The sequence below is a fragment of the Psittacula echo genome (assembly GCF_963264785.1).
Source record: "Psittacula echo genome assembly, chromosome: 3".
Classification (NCBI taxonomy): domain Eukaryota; kingdom Metazoa; phylum Chordata; class Aves; order Psittaciformes; family Psittacidae; genus Psittacula; species Psittacula echo.
Window position 1 is genome coordinate 127318293 of NC_137736.1, and position 19107 is coordinate 127337399.

The following is a 19107-nucleotide window of genomic DNA, read 5'->3' on the forward strand; positions in this document are numbered from 1 at the left end:
GCTCCTCCAGCTCCAACCCCTGCCACGGGCAGGGACCCCTTCCACTGGAGCAGCTTGCTCCAAGCCCCTGTGTCCAACCTGGCCTTGAACACTGCCAGGGATGGGGCAGCCACAGCTTCTCTGGGCACCCTGGGCCAGCGCCTCAGCACCCTCACAGGGAAGAGCTTCTGCCTAAGAGCTCATCTCAGTCTCCCCTTGGGCAGGTTAAAGCCATTCCCCTTGGCCTGTCCCTACAGGCCCTTGTCCCAAGCCCCTCTCCAGGTTTCCTGCAGCCCCTTTAGGCACTGGAGCTGCTCTCAGGTCTCCCCTTCAGGAGCCTTCTCTTCTCCAGGCTGCCCCAGCCCAGCTCTCTCAGCCTGGCTCCACGGCAGAGCTGCTCCAGCCCTCGCAGCAGCTCCGGGGCCTCCTCTGGTCGGATCCTTCCTGGCTCCTACATTTTGTGTACACTTCTCACACCAAGGTCAGGTCAGGCTCTGCTTGGGAGCAGTGTTGGGATAGTTTGAGGTTCATCTTCCACATCCCAGTGCCACCAGCAGCGGGGCTGGATCAGTTCCTTTGGGATGCGTTCACCCCTGGACCCATCCTGGATGGAGACGAGCGATCCCACAGCGGGTGCAGACCTGGATCGCTCACCCCACGTACCCCGACCCGGGCGGTCCGAGCCGCTCCCCTGAATGAATTGATTTGATAAATGGACATTTATTACACTCACAAATTGGCTGAAACCAATTTTGGTCACATCAAGGGCTGAGAACTGCGAGGGTATTGATTTGTGTAAAGTAATACAGTGAATTTATCAGTTCAATAGAGAGCTGAAGGGCCTCTCGGAGACCCCGCGCCGCGCTCACACCGTTACTGATGGCCAAAATCAAGTGAGAGCACCACAGCAACGCTGGGAATGGCTCCAGAGGAGAAGGCCCCGGCGTCACCATCAACCTCCTCACTCGGACCTGGGGGCTCAGGTGCCTTAATGGGGTTCCAGCAGAGCACAGTGACCTGGAGCTCCTTCTGCCACGTTCCCAGCGGGAAGGGGACGGCTTTCCAAGAGGCACAGCGTGGGCTCCTGTATGGCCATCACCAGCAGGCCTGGAGGCTGCTCTGTGGGTGCAGAGCCCAAGGAGAGGAGCCCCACGGGCTTCCCAAGCTGAGGTTCTCCCCTTCATATCCACACAATGTCCTGCTCCAGCCTTAGGACAGCAGCTCTGCTCCTCCTCATGATGCTAGTGGCCAACCCTCAGGACCCTCCCATGGCTGGAAGGGCTGGAGCTGGAGGCTTGGTGGCCCCTTTCTGATGGCAACCAGGACCTGAAGAGCATTTGGGGCTGGAATCATCAGTTTAAGGCTCCTTGTAGCAGAGGTTTTCCACCTCATCACACCATTGATGGCTCTAACTAATGCCCAACCCCTTCCAGCCGGGATCACAGCACTGACTCCATGGTGGTTGTGTTTTATGGGATGCTTTATATCCCTGGAGTTGTGATGAGCAAGATGAGTGTTTATCCATAAAACCCGGGATGCTGCTGGAGAGGGGAGTGAAAAGAGACAACACTTAACACTTAACCTGGCTGCCTGCAGACCATTGAACGTGCTGACCCTGCCCGTGGTCACTCCATGCCCTGGAGCTGAGCTTTATTACCTTTATTAGCTGAGATGCTGCAGACACTGTCAGTGGTCCCGTTATTCCCCATCAATCCTGCAGGAAATTTATCCACCCGCGTGGCTGACCTCAGCTTTGCTGCCATAAAGGGCAGGGATGGAGCACAAGCCACAGTGGGATGCTCCGGGAGGTGTGCAGGGGACATGGGAGCAGCTCTGGGATCACACAGGCACCCCCCTGCACCTCCATGCCATGGGCATCTCCTCTTGCTCCTGAGAGCTGGCTCTTCAGTGGGGATAACATGGATGCTGCCCGTGATTTCATGGAATCCTAGAATCCCAATGGAAGGGACCTCAGGGATCATCCGCTCCAACCTCTCCAGGCACAGCATGACCCAGACTGGATGCCCAGCACCCTGTGCAGCCCCATCTTAACAGTGTCCAACACTGGGGAGTCACCACTGCCCTGGGGAGATTGTTCCAATGGCTGCTTGTTCCCATTGGGAATGATTCTCCTCTTGTGTCCATTGGGAATCTCCCCAGCAGTAACTTGTGCCCATCACCCCTTGGCTTTCCCATGGGACTCCTTGTCCAAAGGGAGTCTCCATCTTCTCTGCAGCCCCCCTTTAACTCCTGGCACATGGATCAGGTCTCCCTGAGCCTTCTCTTCTCCAGCTGAACACTCCCAGCTCTCCCTTCCCCACTCAGTTTGGTGTCATCAGGGAACTCTTGATCCCATCATCCACATCACTTATGAAGACACTGAGCAGCACTGGGCCCAGTATGGACCCCCATGGTCCCCACTGGTGCCACTGGTCCCGGTTTGAGGAGATGTTCACCACCGCATCAACCACCATGGCCAAGAGGACAAATCCCTGCCCACTGCTGGAGCTGGTCCCCCCGGGCAGGGTGAGGCAGAGCCTGGCTCTAAGCCCGGTCTCATTAAGCCTTGACAGGAGTCAGGATGTGTTAGCGTGGCCAAGGGATGGGAAATGCATCTTGATTGTGGCCAGACACAAAATGTCACGTCCCCGTTGTGCTGGGGCTCGTCTTCCACTGAATTCCCAATCCCTGCGCTCCATCCCGTTCCATGGAGTGGATGTGCCTTGGATTTTCGGGTTAAACTGGGCTTTTTTGGCTCTTTAGGCTGACTCCTGCATCACAAAGTGATCAAACTTCACATCCAGCCTGAGCCACCACCTCCTTGCAGGGATTCTTCCCATCTTCTCCCCAGGCTCCACAAGGATTGGGATCCAGCCACACTCCTGCAGTGCTGAATCACCCTCATTACAAAACCCATCCTGCCTCATTGCCAGATTGAATTCTCCCATCCAGCCCCTGGAGCAGGTTCTTTGGCTCCTGGATGAGCGAGTTCTCTGCTTTTGTGGGGATGCTTCATGCCTCTGGTCAGGTCAATCCCAAACCTCCCGCTGGTAACCTCCGGAGATGGGGTTTCCCTTCCCATCTCCAGCTTGCTCCAAGCCCCTGTGTCCAACCTGGCCTTGAACACTGCCAGGGATGGGGCAGCCACAGCTTCTCTGGGCACCCTGGGCCAGCGCCTCAGCACCCTCACAGGGAACAGCTTCTGCCTAAGAGCTCATCTCAGTCTCCCCTCGGGCAGGTTCAAGCCATTCCCCTTGGCCTGGCCCTACAGGCCCTTGTCCCAAGCCCCTCTCCAGGTTTCCTGCAGCCCCTTTAGGCACTGGAGCTGCTCTCAGGTCTCCCCTTCAGGAGCCTTCTCTTCTCCAGGCTGCCCCAGCCCAGCTCTCTCAGCCTGGCTCCAGAGCAGAGCTGGATCCCTTTGGATATTGCCATCCAGAGACATGGAAACTCTCCTTTCCCAGCCCTTCCAGCCTTACCCCACTCCATCAATCCCCTCCCTCTTCCCATTCCCACTCAAGGAATAACACACAAACCTCTTCGGACCTGCTCTCTGGTGCAGCATCGCTGCGCTGGTACCGCTCCATCCCTCCCTCCATCCCTCCCTGTCCCCCCTCCCTCCCGTCTCCCTGGCAACACTGAGTGCACATCCTGGAAAACTTTATCCGCGATCTGCTCTGGGCAGCTTTCCCAATCCATGCTAACCTGATTAGGTGTCTCTGGGGCCGGGCCTGCCTAATCGAATTAGATGGCACTAATGGCAGCGAGGACTTTGAGTGGGGAGAGAGCAGGAAAACAGAGTGTGTACTTAGTGATAATTATCCCTGCTTCTGTGGCATTGATTTATTTGCCTTTCCCCCCCTTCCCTCCCTCCCCTTCCTCCTTTTTGTTGTTCCCATTGTCTTTAAACACAGCCATTCGGAGGAAGGAGAACGGCTGGTACGACGAGGAGCACCCGCTCGTCTTCCTGTTCCTGGGGTCCTCTGGAATAGGTAAGGATTGGGCTGTGCCAGAGGGATGGAGGGGCTGGGGCTGCTCCTCAGGCCCAGCGCAGCCCCTTCTCTCTTTGCTCCACACAGAGCTCTCAGAAAACACCAGTTTAAGTGTTGCATCCCTCCGGCTGGTCCAGGATCCCGCAGGATAACCCCCAGCAGGTCCCAGGCAGGGCACTGGCAGCTTCGTGCTGAGTTATCCCATCCCAAAAGGGGCAGTTTTCCCAGGAAAAGGGTTGGTTTATGCCTCCATGGGAGCGGTGACAGCAGGAGGCTGCTACTGGCAGCTCCATCCTGTGCTGTCTCACTCCTATGGACACGGGAGGCTTTGGAATGACAGGATTTGATTGACTCCCATAATATTTGTCCTCAAGAACAATGAAAGGTAACAAAACACTTGCTCCCTTCATGGCATGGCAAAGGTGACTTCCAGGCAGGGAGCAAAACAGCCAGAGCAGCTTTGAAGTGTCCAAAGTGACATCTGCAACAGCCCCAGTGCTCATCCTGCATCCCCTGCATCCCTCAGCCTCAGGCAGGGGCTGGTGCTGGAGGGGTCAGGGCACACACACTGGCATCTATGGATCGCTGCCCTGCCAGGGGCCGGGTGTTAACTCAAGAGCAGTTGTAGAAAGCTCTATAAAACCAATGGGTTTGGGCCTTCACTGCACCCGGTGTGGAGGCTCAATGGTGTGAATTGCAGCTCTTCAACTCCTCTGTGTGTCCATGGAGGGGTTTTCCACTCCTTTTACTCCCATAAAAAGGAATATTGAAACAAGAAAGCACTGAGAAGCTGTGGCTGCCCCATCCCTGGCAGTGTTCAAGGCCAGGTTGGACACAGGGGCTTGGAGCAAGCTGCTCCAGTGGAAGGGGTCCCTGCCCGTGGCAGGGGTTGGAGCTGGAGGAGCTTTAAGGTCCCTTCCACCCCATCCATTCCATGATTATAAGGTAAGGATCCATCCTGATTCACTTACGTTCATGCCCTGTGTGTAAGAGCCCATCTGGACCCATGTGCTCACATGTGGGAACCCACAACCCAGCAACAGCCAAAGTGGACAGAGGTTGAGCTGCACCAGGATGCTGAGTTCTGGCTCAGTTCCCACGTTTGCAGCACTTCTGTGCTGATCTCCTTCCGTGATCCTCAGATCCAGCCACCAAAGCCATCGGCACCGGCAGAGCTGCGGGGAGGTGTGATAGTGCAGTGAACCTGGGAATCAGGGAATCATGGAAGGGTTTGGGATGAAGGGACCTTAAAGCTCCTCCAGCTCCAAGCCCCTCTGGCAGGTTCAAGCCATTCCCCTTGGCCTGTCCCTGCACGCCCTTGGCCAAAGCCCCTCTCCAGGTTTCCTGCAGCCCCTTCAGGCCCTGGAGCTGGACACAAACCCCCAGGAAAGCCATCGATGGTGCCAGCGTGGCAGCAGGAAGGGCTTTCTGGGCACAGCCAGGGATTTTTCCAGCAGAACCTGTGTGTTCAATGAAGTTTTTCCCTCACTGGACACATTGGGAGGATGGGATCTGATCTCACAGCGTCCCGAGTGTGTTTGCATGGAGACAACACTTGTGTTGGTGATGCTGGTGCCAGCCCTGGTGTTGGCACAGGATGATGGACAGACCTGGTTAACACGAGTCTTTTCTTCTCTGGAACAGGTAAAACGGAGCTGGCCAAGCAGACAGCCAAGTACATCCATAAGGATGTCAAAAAGGTAACGCTCTTCCCTCAGCTGATTCATGGAATCATCATGGAATGCTTGGAAGGGGTCTCAGAGCTCACCTAGTTCCATCCTCCCTGGTGGTGGTGGCTTCATAAGGGGCAGCTCAGGGATGTGAGGTTTGGAGGCACCAAGCGTTTCAAGCCGGGTACTCCATGTTTAAGCCTTGAGATTTAGGCTCTGGGAGGTGCCCAGATCTCTCCCATGCAGGAGCAGGGAAAATCCCCCCTGAACCTGTCCCCAGCATCCTCCGGCAGGGACTGGCCATGGGACAGGATGGGAGCTGCAGGGAGCAGATCAAAACAATGCGATGAATGCGCCTGTGCTGGCTTCTGCTCCTCGTCCTCCCGTAACGGCCTTCCTAAAGCAGAAAATCCCAGCTCCTGGGCTTCAGGCACCTTCATTCCCAGCTCCTGGAACTGGTCAGTGCCTGGACATGGAGGGATCCGTTCAATGCTGAAGGTTGTGTTAGCTCGGAACATGGAACCATGGAATGGGTTGGGGTGAAGGGACCTTAAAGCTCCTCCAGCTCCAACCCCTGCCACGGGCAGGGACCCCTTCCACTGGAGCAGCTTGCTCCAAGCCCCTGTGTCCAACCTGGCCTTGAACACTGCCAGGGATGGGGCAGCCACAGCTTCTCTGGGCACCCTGTGCCAGCGCCTCAGCACCCTCACAGGGAAGAGCTTCTGCCTAAGAGCTCATCTCAGTCTCCCCCTTCCTCTTCCTCACAACAACCCTGGGTGTTCTGGGGTGGATGTGGCCGCTCCAGCACCACCGGTCTTTGAGAGCCCCATATCCCTGTTTTGATCCATGCAGGCACCGGCCTGGGTCTGGAGGAACCTTGTAAATGTGATGAGTTCGGAGCAGTTCCTCCACCACCACCTCAAGGGTTCCTTTCTCTTGCAGGGCTTCATCAGACTGGACATGTCGGAGTTCCAAGAGAGGCACGAGGTCAGTGAATGGCTTCCCCCTGCTCCCAGGGTGCCACCAGCTCCCTCTTGTTCCACCCTGGCAGTGCCAGGCAGGGCATTCCCGGATCGCTTCCATGTTCTCCAGGAGATGAGTGGTTTGGGGAGGCAAAGGGGGAGCGCAGCAGAGCAGCAGCTTTGCTCCAGCTTCTACATTCCCAGTATGGGAAATAGCAGGAAATTGGGAACAGAGAGCAAGGAGCAAGGAAAGCTTGAACACCCCATGTCTGTGCAGCGTGGAGCTTTGGGGAAGAGCAACTCGGAAGGGAATGGGAGAATCCAGCAGAGGAGAGGGCAGCGGTGCAGAGCACATCCCTCCTGTCGCACCTCCCACCCCATGCTGGTGCTGCAGGAGAGGGGGGACCTCACCAGGGTCACCCCAGAGCTGGGGCAGGAGGGACAAATCCCTTTGGATTTGAGCTCCTTGCTGAGATGGGTCTTCATTGGAGAACCATGGAATGGTTTGGGATGAAGGCCCCACAGGTTGGGGGCTGCCTGCTGGGCTCCCAAGGAGGCTTCACTGTGGCTTCCATGGATGAGCTCCACGTGCCCTGATGCTGCCTCCCAGGTTGCCAAGTTCATCGGCTCCCCGCCGGGCTACGTGGGCCACGAGGAGGGTGGGCAGCTCACCAAGAAGCTGAGGCAGTGCCCGAACGCCGTGGTGCTCTTCGATGAGGTTGACAAAGCCCACCCGGACGTGCTCACCATCATGCTGCAGCTCTTCGATGAGGTAAAGCCACGGGGAAGGGAAGAGGGAGGCAGGAGATGTGCTGGGATGCTCCACATCAGTGGTCCCTTCCGAGCACTGTCACCCAGCCAGGGAACAGGCTGGTGCTGAGGTCTCCTGATGGAGTCAGCGTCATCTTCAGGCAAAGGAAAAGCCACTGGGAGGGCTGGAAATGTGGGGATGAAGCCTGGGAATTGGATCGACATAGATTCATGGAATGGTTTGGGTGGAAGGGACCTTAATGCTCATCCAGCTCCACAAGCAGGGGCACCTTCCACTAGAGCAGCTTGCTCCAAGCCCCTGTGTCCAACCTGGCCTTGAAGCACGGGCTGAATTCCAATGAGATTAACCCAAGTAATCCTGCAGGATAACTGGGATATGGCTATAACAGAGTGAACTTTGTGAGCATCCCTTGGGATCGCGCACAAAGCGAGCCCTGTGGTGGCAATGGCACCCACAGCAGCTCCCTGGGGTGGCCCTAGCCCTCCTGCAAGGGGCCTGTGTCTCTTGTTCCATAGAGTGGAACAGAGGGAGCAGGAGAAGGCCTCGGAAGCCAGGACCTCCCCAGGCAGTTTGCTTCCTCGCAGCTGATCTCCAGCACAATGACACAAATCCTTGTTGGGTGCTTGAGATTAACATTTGGGTTATTGCCCTGTCAAGTGCGTGCTGCAGGAATTGATTTCCCATTGAGCTGCTGCTCCTGTGATCTATGCAAGGAAAAATGGAGTTATTAATCCTTCCAAGAAGCACAAAAGCCCTGTAAAGGCCTTGCAGCGCGATGCTGGGGAGCGTCCCTGCCTCTCAGCACCACCAGCGCCTTGGCAATAAAGCTGCTGTGCAAGAGGCAGAGCCTGAGCACAAGATGCAGAGCAGGGGGCTGGAACTGGGTGAGCTTTAAAGTCCCCTCCGGCCCAGTCCAGGCTGGGATGCTGGGAGTCCTCGTGGTGCTTTCAGACCACCACAAAGCTCCCCCCGAGCAGCCCCATGGGGAGCTTTGGACTGACTCATCTGAAGGCTGTGGTGAACATCTGGGCTCTGTTGCTACAGGAGGCTGGGTTAAAGGTGCCCATCAGCACACCCACCCCATGAGGCATTTCCCAGAGCTTCCATCAAGGATGTTCTGGATGGGGATGGCTGGGACTGTGGACAGGGCAAATCACTGTTTCCCGCCTGCTCGAATCCATGGGCATCCCTTTGGAAGTGAGACCTGAGAGCAGCTCCAGTGCCTAAAGGGGCCGCAGGAAAGCTGGAGAGGGGCTTGGGACAAGGGCCTGTAGGGACAGGCCAAGGGGAATGGCTTTAACCTGCCCGAGGGGAGACTGAGCTGAGCTCTTAGGCAGAAGCTCTTCCCTGTGAGGGTGCTGAGGCGCTGGCCCAGGGTGCCCAGAGAAGCTGTGGCTGCCCCATCCCTGGCAGTGTTCAAGGGCAGGTTGGACACAGGGGCTTGGAGCAAGCTGCTCCAGTGGAAGGGGTCCCTGCCCATGGCAGGGATTGGGAGTGGATGGGCTTTAAGCTCCCTTCATCCCAACCCATTCCATGATTCCATGATGTAAATAAATCCACTTTGGGGAAACATGGGAGCCGTGTCCTTCTCCTCACATTTTGGCCTCATCCTGTGGGTCCTGCTCACGCTGTGCTGTGCACCCGGTGCTGTTGCAGGGCAGGCTGACGGATGGGAAGGGCAAGACCATTGACTGCAAAGATGCCATCTTCATCATGACCTCCAACGTGGCCAGTGATGAGATCGCCCAGCACGCGCTGCAGCTGCGGCAGGAGGCCCTGGAGATGACCAAGAAGAGGATAGTGGAAAACCTAGGTACGGGTCTACCAATGGTGCTGAGTCCCAAACCCCGTCCCCAGCACTGCTGCTCCTGTGGTACCTCCACTTCATGCTTGTCCTCTTCTAGAGCCCTCATTCTTGGAGATCACATCTTTGGCGATGCCTTTGTCACACCTTGCAGCCCTCATCCTCTGCTCTCTGCCCTTCACCTCCTCAACCTTCAGCTCCTCACCCTTCACCTCCTCACCCTTCACCTCCTCACCTTCAGCTCCTCACCTTCAGCTCCTCACCTTCAGCTCCTCACCTTCAGCTCCTCACCCTTCAGCTCCTCACCTTCACCTCCTCACCTTCACCTCCTCACCTTCACCTCCTCACCTTCACCTCCTCACCTTCACCTCCTCACCTTCACCTCCTCCCCTTCACCTCCTCCCCTTCACCTCCTCCCCTTCACCTCCTCACCTTCACCTCCTCACCTTCACCTCCTCACCCTTCAGCTCCTCACCTTCAGCTCCTCACCTTCAGCTCCTCACCTTCAGCTCCTCACCCTTCAGCTCCTCACCTTCAGCTCCTCACCTTCAGCTCCTCACCCTTCAGCTCCTCACCCTTCAGTTCCTCACCTTCACCTCCTCACCTTCAGCTCCTCACCCTTCAGCTCCTCACCTTCACCTCCTCACCCTTCAGCTCCTCACCTTCAGCTCCTCACCTTCAGCTCCTCACCTTCAGCTCCTCACCTTCACCTCCTCACCCTTCAGCTCCTCACCCTTCAGCTCCTCACCCTTCAGCTCCTCACCTTCAGCTCCTCACCTTCAGCTCCTCACCTTCACCTCCTCACCTTCACCTCCTCACCTTCACCTCCTCACCTTCACCTCCTCACCTTCACCTCCTCACCTTCACCTCCTCCCCCTTCAGCTCCTCCCCTTCAGCTCCTCCCCTTCAGCTCCTCCCCTTCACCTCCTCCCCTTCACCTCCTCACCCTTCACCTCCTCACCTTCACCTCCTCACCTTCAGCTCCTCACCTTCACCTCCTCACCTTCACCTCCTCACCTTCACCTCCTCACCTTCACCTCCTCACCTTCACCTCCTCACCTTCAGCTCCTCCCCTTCAGCTCCTCACCCTTCAGCTCCTCACCTTCACCTCCTCACCTTCACCTCCTCACCTTCACCTCCTCACCTTCACCTCCTCACCTTCACCTCCTCACCTTCAGCTCCTCACCTTCAGCTCCTCACCTTCAGCTCCTCACCTTCAGTTCCTCACCCTTCAGCTCCTCACCTTCCGCTCCTCACCTTCAGCTCCTCACCTTCACCTCCTCACCTTCAGCTCCTCACCTTCAGCTCCTCACCTTCAGCTCCTCACCTTCAGCTCCTCACCTTCATTTCCTCACCTTCACCTCCTCACCTTCACCTCCTCACCTTCAGCTCCTCACCCTTCAGCTCCTCACCTTTCAGCTCCTCACCTTTCAGCTCCTCACCTTCACCTCCTCACCCTTCAGCTCCTCACCTTCAGCTCCTCACCCTTCAGCTCCTCCCCTTCAGCTCCTCATCCTTCACCTCCTCACCTTCACCTCCTCACCTTCAGCTCCTCACCCTTCAGCTCCTCACCTTTCAGCTCCTCACCTTCACCTCCTCACCTTCAGCTCCTCACCTTCCTCACCTTCATTTCCTCACCTTCATTTCCTCACCTTCATTTCCTCACCTTCATTTCCTCACCTTCATTTCCTCACCTTCAGCTCCTCACCCTTCAGCTCCTCACCTTCACCTCCTCACCTTCAGCTCCTCACCTTCACCTCCTCACCTTCACCTCCTCACCCTTCAGCTCCTCACCTTCACCTCCTCACCCTTCAGCTCCTCACCTTCAGCTCCTCACCCTTCAGCTCCTCACCCTTCAGCTCCTCACCTTCAGCTCCTCACCTTCAGCTCCTCATCCTTCAGCTCCTCACCTTCAGCTCCTCACCTTCAGCTCCTCACCTTCAGCTCCTCACCCTTCAGCTCCTCACCTTCAGCTCCTCACCTTCAGCTCCTCACCCTTCAGCTCCTCATCCTTCAGCTCCTCACCCTTCAGCTCCTCACCCTTCAGCTCCTCACCTTCAGCTCCTCACCCTTCAGCTCCTCACCTTCAGCTCCTCACCTTCAGCTCCTCACCTTCAGCTCCTCACCTTCAGCTCCTCACCCTTTCCATTCTTTCAGATCCCTTCCAAACACTTCTAGACCAGGCGAGTGCTGGGAACGGTGCTCATGTTAAAGAGTTTTGTTCCCTGACTTCCGTAAAGGACTGAGCTTCATCCTGGCACTTCCCTGGGATGGGAATCCTGGATCTACCCATGAGGGTCTTGTAGAAACTTCCCCAAAAATGTGAATTAGGAAATTCAAGGACAGTTGAGTAGAGTAAGAGCAGCTCTGATGTGAACTGGGCACCTCCACTGCAGCAGCAGAGGGCAAATTCATCTGCATCCCTCCAGCAGCACCAGAGGGCCCCAGAGCCTGGTTGGTCTCTGCTGTGCCAGGGGTGGATGGGTGGAAGGATGGTGGTGATGCTGCACCAAGGGCTGTCCCCTTTGGCTCTGAATTGCACAGCAGTGTGTGAGCACAGACCTGTTAAAATCCGATTGTGGTCCTGTATGTGTTGACAGCGCATCTTCAACAGGGTACCTAGGAGTGTGTTGGGTGATGAGAAGCTCCTCATGACCTGGCCACATGCGGAGATGGCTCTGGGGAGCCCTTAGAGCCCCTCCAGTGCCTAAGGGGCTGCAGGAAACCTGGAGAGGGGCTTGGGACAAGGGCCTGTAGGGACAGGCCAAGGGGAATGGCTTGAACCTGCCAGAGGGGAGACTGAGATGAGCTCTTAGGCAGAAGCTCTTCCCTGTGAGGGTGCTGAGGTGCTGGCCCAGGGTGCCCAGAGAAGCTGTGGCTGCCCCATCCCTGGCAGTGCTCAAGGCCAGGTTGGACACAGGGGCTTGGAGCAAGCTGCTCCAGTGGAAGGGGTCCCTGCCTGTGGCAGGGGTTGGAGCTGGAGGAGCTTCAAGCTCCCTTCTTCCCAACCCATTCCCTGTGCCATCAGGGCTACACCAGATTCCCAAAAGCTCCATCTCCAGAGCCCTGCTCACCAGTGGAGGTGCTGGGATGTACCTGGGAACTGCAGCATCTGCATCCGCTCCGTGGCAGCAGGAAAACAACGTTGCTTTGGGGCATCAAATCCATTTCCCAGTTTCTTTCTCCCCATCTCTTCCTGTTTGCTCTGAGCACTGGGGGCCAGAGCTGGTTTCATGCAGCATCTTTAAGCTTCCATCAGCCGCGGTCGCGGACGCGCCTGGACCTGAACTTTCAGGAGTAACATTTCGAAATGCCACGAGCACTCCTGCTAAATGAGGAAAACATCGGATTTCCATTTCCAGCAGCAGCCAGCACACACCTGCAGGGAGAGAGCACATCCCAGCCCCAGTCCTGCCCTCAGTCACGTTCCAGGGAGCTCCTTCCCGTCCATGGAGATGCTCCAAAGCCATGGCCTGGAGGTTGTCCTCAGTGCCTGGGGAGGGCAGATAAATGGAGAGATAAAGGGAAGGAGCTGCTGCTGCAGCGTCTCCACCTCTGCCAGGGGGTGTTACGGGTGGAAAACCTGGCTCCTGGGAGCAGCTCCATCTCCTCTGCCTCCTCCAGCTCTCATCAGGAATGCTGTGCCACATTCCCATTGCTGATTGGAACCCCCCTTGGTGTCTGTTAGCAGAGAAGGGAAATGGGATAAATCCCTCTAACCAGAGCCCCCCTGCTCTGTTTCAGTGGACTGCAATGTCCAGACCCCACCCTGGGATGCACCCTGAGGTGCTCCTGTCACCATGAGAGGTGATGGCACCTCGTGGTTGCATCCTGGCACCACTGTGGGTCTGATAGAGCCCACAAGCCCCTTTCTGCTGCTGCTGGGGGTGCAGCGATGCTCATCAGGGCTGCAAAGGTGGGAAGGGCACGCAGCACCCAGCATGGGTCCTTCTCCAGCACCCTGCATGCCTGGATCCCATTCTGAGCGCCTGGGATGCACTGATCTCCCCGTGAGCATCCTTGTGTTACACAGGATGTGCAGTTTGGTGCATGAGGGTGCAAGGGGAGGTGAGGTGGGGGAAACAGAGAGGGTTTGGGTGGCAGGGAGGGAAAGCTGCACCCGGGCTGGTGGCTGTGGTTGAGAGCTGGGATTCGGGACCAGCCAGACCCTGGCTCCATCTGCAGTCAGCAGAGGGAAGTGGACTCCGGCCAGAGCTGCACAGTGTGAGCAGGGGCTGTCACGGCATCGTGGGGTGGGTTGGGATGAAGGGAGCTTAGAGCCCATCCAGCTCCAACCCCTGCCACGGGCAGGGACCCCTTCCACTGGAGCAGCTTGCTCCAAGCCCCTGTGTCCAACCTGGCCTTGAACACTGCCAGGGATGGGGCAGCCACAGCTTCTCTGGGCACCCTGGGCCAGCGCCTCAGCACCCTCACAGGGAAGAGCTTCTGCCTAAGAGCTCAGCTCAGTCTCCCCTCGGGCAGGTTCAAGCCATTCCCCTTGGCCTGTCCCTACAGGCCCTTGTCCCAAGCCCCTCTCCAGCTTTCCTGGAGCCCCTTTAGACCCTGGAGCTGCTCCGAGGTCTCCAGGGTGGAGGGCAGGGAGCAGGGGCAGAGCTGGGGCCCTTTCACGGTGCAGGTGAAACACCTCATGGAGGTGCTGTCCTCGGGCACCCAACGTGTGCAGGGGCAGCCGTGGGGCACCCAGACCTGCACCAGGGAGCCAAGTGCAAGGAGACCCCGTTTCCAAACCAGTCGTGGTTGGTGGCACACATGGAGGCTCCGGCGCTGCTCCAAAGCCCTGTTTGGATCCCACCTCCCAGAGCTGGCAGATGGGAAGGAGCCCGTGTCCCACCCTGCACCAACAGCCCGTGTCCTCCTGTCTTTCAGAGGATGTCCAGATGACCGACAAGATCACCATCTCCAAGCAGTTCAAGGAGAAGGTCATTCGCCCCATCTTGAAGGTGCGGATGAGGTTCTTCGGGTGTCCTGAGCTTGGGTCTCCAAGTTGTTTGATGTAGTCATGGAATCATGGGATGGTTTGGGAGGAAGGGACCTTAAAGCTGAGCCAGTTACCTGGCAGTGTTCAAGGCCAGGTTGGACACAGGGGCTTGGAGCAAGCTGCTCCAGTGGAAGGGGTCCCTGCCCGTGGCAGGGGTTGGAGCTGGAGGAGCTTTAAGGTTCCTCCATCCCAACCCATTCCATGTCTCTATGACCCCATCCTTCCCGTGCCACTGACCTCCCCTGCCCTGCTCCCTGCAGGCTCACTTCAAACGTGATGAGTTCCTGGGCAGGATCAATGAGATTGTCTACTTCCTGCCCTTCTGCCACTCGGAGCTCATCCAGCTGGTCAACAAGGAGCTGAACTTCTGGGCCAAGAAGGTAAGAACCATCGCTGGCCTCGAGCTGGCTTCTCAGAGGAGCAGCAGCGAAGGCACTGGTGACTCTTCCTCCTCTTCCTCACCCAACAGGCCAAGGCAAGGCACAACATCACCCTGCTCTGGGACAGGGAGGTCATGGATGTGTTGGCTGATGGCTACAACCTACACTATGGAGCCCGCTCCATCAAACATGAGGTAAAGGCAGGGATGGAGCTCGGTGGCATCACCCCAGCCTGGAGAGGAGAGGCTGGAGGGGAGGGTGACTGGGTTGTGGCTGCCCCATCCCTGGCAGTGTCCAAGGCCAGGTTGGACACAGGGGCTTGGAGCAAGCTGCTCCAGTGGAAGGGGTCCCTGCCCATGGCAGGGGTTGGAGCTGGAGGAGCTTTAAGCTCCATCCAGACCCACCCCATCCCATGATTCTGGGATCCTGCGATGCCTGAGGGTGGGAATGGGAGCTCCCAGCTCCATGAGGAGCCCCTCACCGGGCGTTGCGGTGATGCCCGGCTCCCTGCAGGTCGAGCGGCGCGTGGTGAACCAGCTGGCTGCTGCCTACGAGCAGGACCTGCTGCCCCGGGGCTGCACCCTCCGCATCGCCGTGGAGGACTCGGACAAGCAGCTCCTCAAGCCCAAGGAGAGCTCGTCCCCGGGCACAGAACCAGGCAAGGTCCCCACGCTGCGCCTGGAGATCGTGGAGCAGGGCAGCAGAGCCCGCAGGCTGGACATCCAGGCCCCCCTGAGCCCTGAGAACATCACCTACTTCCTGTAGGCACCCCGGGCGGGCAATAAAGCACCCTCAGACTCCCTCGGCCCCATGGGTGAGGATGGGCAGGAGGTGGGCAGGGGCTGGGACAGAGGTGGGGTGGAGGTGGGCGCTGGGGATGCAGCGGTGAGGTCTTGGGGTTCTTCAGGCACTAGAGAAGGGGATGGAGCTCCTTGAGGAGGGGAGATGGGGGGTTCCGCTTGGGAAGGATGTGGCATCTGTTCCATAGGAACTGCTGGGATGCCGGGTTGGGAAGGGGGGGGCAGGGACGGGATGTGCCAGCGCTCACATGGAGAAGCCACCGCATCGTGTGCGTTTGCCCAGTTATTTATTGCAATAAAGGTGACTCACGAGTGGAGTGTGTGGGGACGGCACAGGAGGGGCTGAGCCAGGCAGGACATGTCCCCAGGGAGCTGTGGTCACCACCAGCACATCTTCACTGCAAACCAGTGACCTCCCAGTGCAAACCAGTGACCTCCCACTGCAAACCAGTGACCTCCCAGTGCAAACCAGTGACCTCCCAGTGCAAACCAGTGACCTCCCACTGCAAACCAGTGACCTCCCAGTGCAAACCAGTGACCTCCCAGTGCAAACCAGTGACCTCCCACTGCAAACCAGTGACCTCCCAGTGCAAACCAGTGACCTCCCACTGCAAACCAGTGACCTCCCAGTGCAAACCCCTCTCTCAGCCCATCTCTTGTGACCTTCCTCCAGGAAGGGCTGGAAGGGACCTCAAGGCCCAGCAGGAATCCACACCAGCTCCTTGCTCCCTGTGCTCTTGGCCTGGAGCAGTGACATGGGACATGGGCCTGGAAGTGCTGCTGTAGGATTGGTGGGGCTCTGCTCAGCTCCTGCTGCAGAGGGACCAGGAAAACCTGATCACAGCAACACATCCCGATGGGATCTGAGGTGTTTCAGCCACTGGCCCAGGGTGCCCAGAGAAGCTGTGGCTGCCCCATCCCTGGCAATGTTCAAGGCCAGGTTGGACACAGGGGCTTGGAGCAAGCTGCTCCAGTGGAAGGGGTCCCTGCCCGTGGCAGGGGTTGGAGCTGGAGGAGCTTTGAGGCCCCTTTATCCCAACCCAGTCTGTGGTTCTCAATCCCACACTGGCTCCATGGGAGGACCCGGGCCCAGGCTGGGGTTGGGGTCCCCAAAGGCACCGTCCCCCCACAGGGACATGGAGTGGATTCGGGTCCCTGCGGCAGGAGCCTGGACCGGGGCTGCAGGGAAAGGGGAGGAAAAAAGGGGGGGCAAAGCTGGGGGGGTGCACCGGGAGCTCAGCAGGGCCTGCACCAGTGTGCACCAGTGCATACCAGTGTGCACCAGTGCGTACCAGTGTGCTTGGGTGTGCAATGAGAGCGGTCGTGGTCTCACACGTGTGCATGGAAGTGCATAGGAGTGCATAGGAGTGTGCATGGGAGCGCACCAAGGTGTCCACGTGTGATCACGGCTGTGCTCGTGTTGTGAAGGTTGATCCCAGGGACCAAGGCGGGATTCCCCCCCTTGTATCCCATGTGCCAGGGCACCAGCACCCAACCCCAGCACCATGGGGCCGGGGGCACCGGGGCTGCACCGTGCTGTGGTGCCAAACCACACTGTGCTGGGTCGCACCGTGCCAGCCCCCAGGTCAGTGCATCCCCAGATACCTGCCATCAGGTTCCTTCTCAATGGGTCTCTTTGGGTGTATTTGGGTGTGTTTGGGTCTCTTTGGGTGTATTTGGGTCTGTTTGGGTGTATTTGGGTGTAGCAGTGCTGGGGTCCCCCACCAGCCGGCCCTCGGCCCGGGCAGCAATCCTGGGGCTCCCTATGGAATGCTGTGACCACAAAGGGATGGCGACGGTGCTGGGGGTGCTGCTGTGGGACTGGCACATGGAATGAGGCCAGTACCGAGGTCCCTGTCCCCGCTGCCATTGACACCCGTTCTGGGGTCACCCTGCACCCCCAGTGGGTGACACTGGGGACAATGGGGTGTCCCCGCTGCCAGCACCCGGCTTCATCCAGGACAAACAGGGGTGGCACCGGCATCCCAGTGTGCTGTGGGGATGCTGGGGCAGGACACAGGGATGGGCGCAGGGATGGATGCAGGGCAGGAAAGGGGATGGATACAGGACAGGAAATGGATTCAGGACATGGGACAGAACACACAGATGGGTTCAGAACAGAACATGGGGCTGGATACAGGACATGGGGCTGGATACAGGGATGGATGCAGAGCAGGACATGAGGCTGGATACAGGAGATGGGGCAGGAATTAGGGTAGGATAAAGAACATGGGGCAGGACACGGGGATGGATGCAGAGCAGGACATGAGGCTGGATACAGGAGATGGGGCAGGACACGGGGATGGATGCAGAGCAGGACATGAGGCTGGATACAGGAGATGGGGCAGGACACGGGGATGGATGCAGAGCAGGACATGAGGCTGGATACAGGAGATGGGGCAGGACACGGGGATGGATGCAGAGCAGGACATGAGGCTGGATACAGGAGATGGGGCAGGACACGGGGATGGATGCAGAGCAGGACATGAGGCTGGATACAGGAGATGGGGCAGGACACGGGGATGGATGCAGAGCAGGACATGAGGCTGGATACAGGAGCCGGTCCAGGACAGGTCGGAGCTGGTCCCACAAGCCCCGGGCCGGCCCCAGCTCCCCCCTCACCCCCTTCACCCCCTCCCGCTCTGCGCGGCCCCGGCGGGCGCAGCCGCTGCCGCAGGTTGCTGCAGCCTAATGAGTTTAGCGCCGTTAATTGCATTAAGCGGAGCAGCAGCAGCAGCCGGCGGCGGGGCCGGCGCCCATTGAATTAACTGCGATAGCAACGGCCCCGCAGAGCCCGGCCCCTGCCTGCACCCACCCCGGAACCAGCCCTGCCTGTGCCCACCGCGGGACCGGCCCTGCCTGCACCCAGCGGGAGCGGCCCTGCCTGTACCCACGGCGGGGACCGGCCCCGGAGCTGGCCCTAACAAGGGTCTGGGGGGAGCGGGAAGGATGGAGCAGTGCGGGGGGATGAGGCATGGGGTAGGGGATGGAGGAGATGCAGGTAGGAAAAGGGGCAGAAGATGGGACTGGGCCCAGTGCAGGACATGGGGATGGACATGGGGTAGCACATGGGGCAGGAGATGGGGCAGGACACAGGGATGGATGCAGGGCAGGAGATGGAGCAGGACTCAGTGCAGGACAGTTGGGATCTGATCCTGCAGGACCAGGGGCATCAATCCCCCTTTTCCGACCCCCCACAGGGCTCCAGGCGGGAATCGGCCCTTTCGAGCCTCTTTAGTGCAAGTGTTTGTCTGGAGAATGGCCCCAAATCCCAACAAATCCCAACAAATCCAACTAAATCCCCCCCCTGCGGTGCTGCTGGAGGGGCTTGGCAAAGGCCTGGGCCTCAAGGATGGGGGAGAGCTCTGGCATTCGTCCAGGGGGATTGGGAATGGGATGGGAATGGGATAAAATGTGGTAACATGCGGAAGGGGATGTGATGGAGGTGAGGGTGAGGGTGAGGATAGGGACAGGGATGGGATGAGAATGAAGATGAAAATGGGATGGTGTTGAAGATGAGGATGAGGGTGGGAATGAGATGAGGATGGGAATGGAGATAAAGATGAGGATGGGATGGGGATGGGATGAGGGATGGGGATGAGGATAAAGATGAGGATAAGAATGGAGATGGGGATGGGGAGGAAGATGAAGATTAGGATGGAATGGCAATGGGAGTGAGGATAAGGATTAGGAAGAGGATGGGGACAGGGATGGGGTGAGGATGAAAATGTGATGGTGTTGAAGATGAAGAT

The 19107-nt window shown here is 58.2% G+C and overlaps 1 protein-coding gene across 1 annotated transcript in view; it reads left to right on the forward strand.

The window, feature by feature from the left end:
* The window catches only part of CLPB (ClpB family mitochondrial disaggregase), a 53786-nt gene extending 38431 nt beyond the window's left edge, over positions 1 to 15355 (forward strand). Inside the window, exons 8-16 of the mRNA XM_080612537.1 lie at positions 3891 to 3968; positions 5613 to 5668; positions 6581 to 6625; positions 7211 to 7372; positions 9029 to 9185; positions 14064 to 14137; positions 14436 to 14555; positions 14645 to 14749; positions 15069 to 15355. Of these exons, the coding sequence (XP_080468663.1) occupies positions 3891 to 3968; positions 5613 to 5668; positions 6581 to 6625; positions 7211 to 7372; positions 9029 to 9185; positions 14064 to 14137; positions 14436 to 14555; positions 14645 to 14749; positions 15069 to 15320 (1049 nt within the window). The 3' untranslated portion in view covers positions 15321 to 15355. The remainder of the gene's footprint in view (positions 1 to 3890; positions 3969 to 5612; positions 5669 to 6580; positions 6626 to 7210; positions 7373 to 9028; positions 9186 to 14063; positions 14138 to 14435; positions 14556 to 14644; positions 14750 to 15068) is intronic.
* The last annotated feature ends 3752 nt before the right edge of the window (positions 15356 to 19107 follow it).